The sequence below is a fragment of the Lolium rigidum genome, chromosome 4 (genome assembly GCF_022539505.1).
Source record: "Lolium rigidum isolate FL_2022 chromosome 4, APGP_CSIRO_Lrig_0.1, whole genome shotgun sequence".
Lineage (NCBI taxonomy): Eukaryota > Viridiplantae > Streptophyta > Magnoliopsida > Poales > Poaceae > Lolium > Lolium rigidum.
Genome location: NC_061511.1, coordinates 35,597,666 through 35,604,325, shown reverse-complemented (window position 1 = coordinate 35,604,325; position 6,660 = coordinate 35,597,666). Strand labels below are relative to the sequence as shown.

Sequence of the window (6,660 nt, the reverse complement as noted above, 5' to 3'; positions counted from 1 at the left end):
CAAAAATTCACTGGATAATAGCATGTGTTCATAAAGCAGATTTCTGCCTGCCAGGTGTTTGATGAAATGGCCGCATGAGATGAATATTTGAATTTTGCAAATGTTTTTGGTGGAGTTGATTCAAATAATGTTTGGAACACCATGGTGATGGTGGTGTGAAAAATTGAGTTGGTTTGTGAAATTTCAAAATGGGCATAATCTTAAATCTGTTTTGATGTTGCTACTTTGCTTGATGATATTTTGAAATCTAGAAAGAATTTGTAGGAGTGGTCTTTACCAAAGTTTTTCATCTTGATGAGGTCTTGGATGAGGTGCAAAGAGTTGGGATTGTTTGGTTTAAGAATATCTTAATGCAGAGGCTCAAAGTGGGTGTCATGATATAATTGTCAATTTTGACTATTATCATATGTGAGTAGAATTTGCTATTTCTTTTGATTTGATTTGTGTTTCTTTGATTCAAAAGTTGTTCTTAGTTGTTTAGTAACATTACCCAACCATTGGCACAAGTCAAATTGGTCTAGGTTCAAGATTTGAAAAATTGGCCATATTCACATATGTGGTGCTATTTGTATTTTTCTTATTCTTTTATTTTATTTCTTTGTGACCTCAAAGAGCAAGTTTTAGGGTTTTACTGAGACATTAATAACACTCAAGCAAACAATCATGGCAAACATCAATTCATTCATGCATGATCACTATGCACATATGCAATACTAAGCATAGCACCATATTCAAATAAAAGTTTTTGTTAGTTCTAAATTTTGAATAATTGGATTTCTCTTTCTTTATTGATTTGAAATTTTGGGATGTTACACATTGGATAGCACAAGCCTACCAGCCGAGGATAAGAACCTGCCCATCCATTGTTCAATCATGCCTGCGAGCTTTCTAACTAAGAACAGCCATTGGTCAATGATTAGCTTTCAGTCGGAGATGGGGAGGCCTAGGTGAACAAATGGGAATGATCCTTGCTTGCAATTCAGCATATCAGTGACCCTACGCTGTTCCTCCACATGACGGACATATATTCAAAGCACATAAGAAGGAACTTTAGGTTTGCGATTTCGAGGTCATCATCTTGGATCAAGATCAGTGTGGCATCCGTATATTGGAGATGCGAGATTTCCCCTGAATGAGATGTGGGATGACCCCCCAGATATCCCCTACGCGGCAGGCAGCCGAGAGAATCCCAGAAAGAGCTTCACCAATGAAGTTGAATAATAGGGGAGAGAGTGGATCCTCTTGACGCACTCCTCGCCTATTTCTAAAAAAGGTCAAATCTCCCCATTGATTGAGATTGTTGTTTTCCCTCCAGACACAAGCTGCGAGATTTTGTGGATATAGCCTGCATCAAAACCCTTGCGGTGCAAGATACCGACAAGAAGTCCCAATTGACTCGGTCATAGGACTTTTCGAAATCAAGCTTAAGGAGCACGCCCCCGAGTTTCTTCCTTTTTAGCTCGTGAATAATTTCCAAAAGGGCCAGTGAACCATCTAAGATAAAGCGACCCTTGATGAATGCAGTTTGGTTGGGACTAATCACCCGGTTAGCAATAGGATCTAGGCGGGAGGTGAAGGCTTTAGCAACAATCTTGAAGATCCGTTGATGAGAGCGATGGGCCTGAATTGGGTGATGGATTCAGCTCCCGCCACCTTACGAATGAGGGACAGAACTCCAAAGTTGAGGCGGGAAATGTCAATTATGCCAAGGATGGAGTCATTCAGGATATGAAGAACCCCATGTTTAACCAAACGCTAGAACTTCTTAAAGAAGAGGACAGGGAGACCGTCCGGGCCTGGGGCGGTGTCCGTCCCCGCGGTCATCATCGGATTCCAGGGTGTCGTCGTCATCTTCCTCCTTGTCCTTGTCGTGGCAGGGATTGGGTGGAGGGGGTGGGGGCGAGGGAGGACCCCCCACCCTCTGACCTGGTTCCACCTCTGTGCGGATGCCGAAGCCTTGCGAGTTGATGAAGAGCATGATGAACGGAGGAATCTGCACAAGGGCGTGGCACCCAAACTTCATCCGGACCGGGACGTTGCCATGGATCAGAGAGAGCTCGTATTTTACACTGAGCTTATCTCCCTCTCAGCAGCGTTCTTTTTGTTTCTTCTAGCATTCCATTTCCACCATTGTCACAGGTGGGCTATATATCGCCCGTATTTTACACTGGGCGCTAGAATATGGTTGGCTAGCCTGTCGCTTGTGATGCATGATGTACCGCAACACTCTTCGAATTCGCATCAATGTCCAGTCTTAGACTCATAATCTGTTCTACAGAAGGAGAAAAAAAATAGAGACTAATAATTCACCTAAACAGACGAGGCACATAAATGAATCAAGTTACTATGAGAAGTAAAATAAAAAAGAAATCCACTCTCAAATCTATTGCATAGCATTTCTCTTACAGATGGATCAAACAAGCTTAATGCTGCGTGAGAACCTTTGACCCAAAGCAGCAGAGTGGAGCTCAAACTGAATATGCACGGCAGAAGATACATACCCTCTGGAAGATGAGAAGCAAATCCATGGCTTAATATCATACCGAAAGAGCTGATGGTTACGCCAATCATTGGAATCAGTATGTGAGACTAGCCATACACATACGCTAGCTCTTTACACCATTCAAAAACTGAAATACTAACCATCTCACCAGAAGCTTGTATCATCACAACAAACACACAACACACACATCAGAATACACACACCGCCTTCCAACAAGCTCTTGAGTCTTGACAGCTTCCAATTGTGCACTTAGCACCATTTCATCATCAGGTTTCGCTTGTTTCTGGACCTCGGAGTCATACACTTGTCCTCAAGATACGGTCTCTTCCAGTTATCAACTGTGCATCAAAACTAGTGATCTTGCTCAGCAGACCATCGCCGTCTTCGTTGGGACGCAAGAAGGCATCTAACGTCGCCATTACATTTTTAGTGATGCCATCTTGATCCGTGCCGGGGTGCAAGCTGGCATGTACCGCCGCAACTATTTCTTTAGTAATAGCACCGTCATCCATCAGAGCTTGGCTGAGAGACTCCAGTGCCGCGACAAGCACAGAGGAAGCTTTCTCTGTGCCAACAGGACCATCGTCTGCAACACTGTCTTCAGTGAATTCAGTTTCTGATTCCTCCTGTGTCAAAGACGGATCTCAGTGGATGTAAGAATTCAAGTGTTTGCATGGACAGATTGTGCACGGCTATATATTCCAAGTTTCCAACAATACATCACCAATTTAGTATGCTTTTTAGTGGACAAAAATTTCAGAGCTCAAATATGTAATGTAACACTACAATATCCTTGTGCTATCATGTACTCCCTCCGTCCACAAATAAGTGTACATTTTGATTTTTGGATAAGTCTACTTTTATCAATTTAGACTAACTTTCTAGGAAAAAGTGACAACATTTATGACAGTAAACTACTATCACTAGATCCATCTCAAAACATAGTCTCATAATATAGTAATTTGATGTCACATATGTTGATGCTATTTGCTAAAAAAAAACTGGTCAAAGTTGATAACGTTTGACTTATCCAAAAACCCAAAAGTACACTATTTGTGGACAGGGGGAGTAATCACTAATCAGCACTCAAAACTCAAGGTAAAACTTAGAACATTGCATCCTTACAGTATGCAATTGAATTCTCGAACTACATGTTGCGATGTGATAAGAACTGATAGAAATTTTTCGCAGCAACACAATAATCCAATACTCCCATGTAAATTAAATCCATACAATCTACAAACACCGAGAAGAATACTTCACACATAAGAATAAGCTCACCTTGCTTTGTAACAAAGAGGGAGGCCATGCCATGACGTAGGGATGGCTCTGCAAATTGTAGCAATATGCACCTTTAAAGAGCTTGCATATCTCCGATGTTTCTAGGCACAAGGATAGATACAACTCAGAAGATTGTGTGTCCTTGTAGTAGAAAATAGACAGGTATACAAAGCCATCGATGATCCTCACAACCTTCACCCTGACATGACGGAGCTCTTCATCTTTTGAGAATCCAGTGAGATTCTTAACAATTGGGACCAACGGGAACTCCTTGTACAACATCCACCTCTTGATGACACTATCGTCGTCGGCTGTCAGGAAATAAAAAACAAGTATGTCACCATGTACATCTACTAGGCAGAGCTTCCCATCCTTGGTCTCACCAAGCTTATATTGCGGATCTTCTTCTGTGATCAAAGGACTCGGCACGTCGATTAGAGAGAACTGGAAGGTCGCGGTGTCGAGCACCACAGTTTTATCCAGGCAACAGTTTGGCCACCAGATGAGCCCTCGCATCACTCTACCGGCCATGTCAGCATCGCTTATTGTCAGCATATTCTCCGGAAAAAATTGCCACTCCTTGGTGTCAGATGAGAAGACGGCGGCACGTGCCCACCCTCCGAGGACCTGAATGACACAGACCACACGGGGCGGCGCCTGGCCATCTTCGGAGGAGAGAGTGTAGAAATGAAGAGAGATGTAATGGATGTCCAAATACAACGCCTGCATTAGCGGGTTGTAGTAGGCGCTAGTGCTCCCGCTCACGTTGTCGAGGATGAAGTAGCCCTGACGGCTACGAATCGAGTGTGGGAAGCAGACGTCAATGAGATCGGCTTGGTCGAGCTCAGGGTCGCCGCTGCGCCAAGGGCAGGGAAAAGCCGGGGCCACTTCAAAGTTTGGATCAAGGAAGAACGCGAGGACAGGCGGCGCGTGGAGCGCACGGAAACTGCGGCGGAAGGCGGGGGACGAGCGGACGACATGGCGGAAAGCGCAGCAGGCGAAGGCGGCGCGGACAAGGCTCGGGAGGGCCGGGAGGCGGAGGAAGATCTCGCGGAGGAGGTCATCGCCGAGACAGGTTATGGTGGTGGGTGTGGCCTGCAACGGTGGCGGCTGGGAATCCATGGCTGCTGACTTGCCAAGCGGTCACGAGTTCAAGCGGCACCCCGGTTGTAATTGTCTCAAGCCCTGGAAGGGAGGAAGCAAGGGGCCGGAGACTTCTTCCAGAGAAATAGTAGCTAGGAAATTTCCTGATTCTAAAAAAAATACCTTGGAAATTTCAAACCTATGAAAATAAGAGAAGAACACTTAAAAGGCTAAATATGGTTTTCGTGCTGTCGTGAGCCAGCTGCAAGAAGAAATGGCTGCTGACTTTCCTAGCGCCAAGGATGTAATTAGCTCAAGCCCAGCAAGCAAAGGCCGGACCTTTTCCGGAGAATTAGTAGCTAGGAAATTTCGACCATGTGAAATAACACTTAAAATGCTTAAATATGGTTTGCGTGTTGTCGTGAGCCAGCTGCAAGAACTCCTCTCGACCATTTCAAAAGTTTTGTGTGTCGTGTAATTTTATTCATGGTGGTTGGTTTCTGAGTCTTTTTTTCTTGCCGGAAAAGAGGGACCTGGTCAACCGTAGTTTGACCAAACTTCATAACTAATTAAAAATTGCTCAAAATCTTTTGAAACCTTCACTTATGGCGGCGGCCAGACCTTGGCGTTGCGGGCCCCCACCTCCCGTCGGCTCCTCACCGTGGCACGCCGGTGGTGACTGGTGGTGGGCGGCCAGGTCCTCGATCTATGCCAATATCCCCCCCCCCCGCCCGCCTCTCGCCGGTGCGTGGAGGTGATCTTGGGCTTCTCCCGCGGCACGAGGTCGCCCGGGCAGCAGCCTTGGGTTCGACGGTGGTGGCGGCCCTCTTCTTCGCCGGAGATGGTCGGCCTGCGGATGGTGGTGGTGGGTCTTCCGATCTGTCACCGCGTCCCGGCGGCGAGGTGGAGAGGCGTGCAAGCCGGCGACAGCTGTTCTCGCCGGTGGAGGGCTGGCTTTCGGATTGTCAACACCCGGATTTTTAAGTCCAGATGCCTATTATGTCATTCATCGCAATCCCAGGAATATTGTTGTTGCGAGGCATAATAGTTAAGTATCCCAGTCATCATTTATTACAAACCATATTGTCTTACAACTTGAATCACATGATCCATATTACACAAATAGTTGATCTATTGATCAACGAACAAACACAAGTTCATAGCGGAAGCGTAAAGATAAAGGGACTCTCTAGTCCACAGGCCAACGCTTGACGTCAGGAGTAGTCCTAGTTGTCGTAGACGTCCTGCTGTCCATCCTCTTCATACTGCTGCTCCTCTTCATAGTCTGGCCATTTGAATAACCAGGGACACAGCCGTGAGTACTTTAAAGTACTCGCAAACTAATACTAAGGTATGTACTAACAATTCTAGTAAGGGGGATGCTAAGCTCTAAGTTTATTTGCATAAAGCCAAATTTTAGTTCACAAGTATTTGATAAACGACTCTTCATGTGCTAATTAACTCCGGTGGGAACATTAGTGTCATTCCCACAACATTTGTTGTGTTTCAAAACAGGTCACCAATTCAAGTTCAAATCACAAGTCACCCTTCACATGTAACATTTTTGAATAAAAAATGGTCCGATGACGGAACAAGTATGGCATTTCCAATCTGTCCATAACCGCGACGCGGCTATTCGAATAGGTTTAACTCTGCAGAGGTTGTACACTTGTGCCACAACAATTGCAATAGTTCGTCGGGGTAATCGGCCCTGATTTACCGTACGCAGTACGCGAACTACCAATCCTAACATTTCATTTACATACCCTAGTATAGGCACCTCTCCCACCGAG

General features: G+C 45.3%; 1 protein-coding gene across 1 annotated transcript; it reads right to left on the bottom strand.

Annotated features, from left to right (window-relative positions):
• Nucleotides 1–2,512: 2,512 nt before the first annotated feature.
• On the bottom strand, nt 2,513–4,159 carry LOC124649151. The gene is made up of 2 exons (XM_047188816.1): nt 3,785–4,159; nt 2,513–3,129 (listed from the first exon to the last, which is right to left on the bottom strand). The coding sequence occupies exons 1-2, from the start codon at nt 4,064–4,066 to the stop codon at nt 2,800–2,802; spliced, it is 612 nt and encodes a 203-aa protein (XP_047044772.1). The 5' UTR covers nt 4,067–4,159; the 3' UTR covers nt 2,513–2,799.
• Between the last annotated feature and the right edge of the window lie 2,501 nt (nt 4,160–6,660).

What these genes read in the sequence shown, in the direction of transcription:
- LOC124649151 (XM_047188816.1), bottom strand. Translation starts at nt 4,066, where the DNA reads ATGTTGTACAAGGAGTTCCCGTTGGTCCCAATTGTTAAGAATCTCACT. An exon ending in CCTCTTTGTTACAAAGCAAG is followed by an intron (nt 3,130 to 3,784) that starts GTGAGCTTATTC and finishes TCTTTGACACAG; the next exon opens with GAGGAATCAGAAACTGAATT.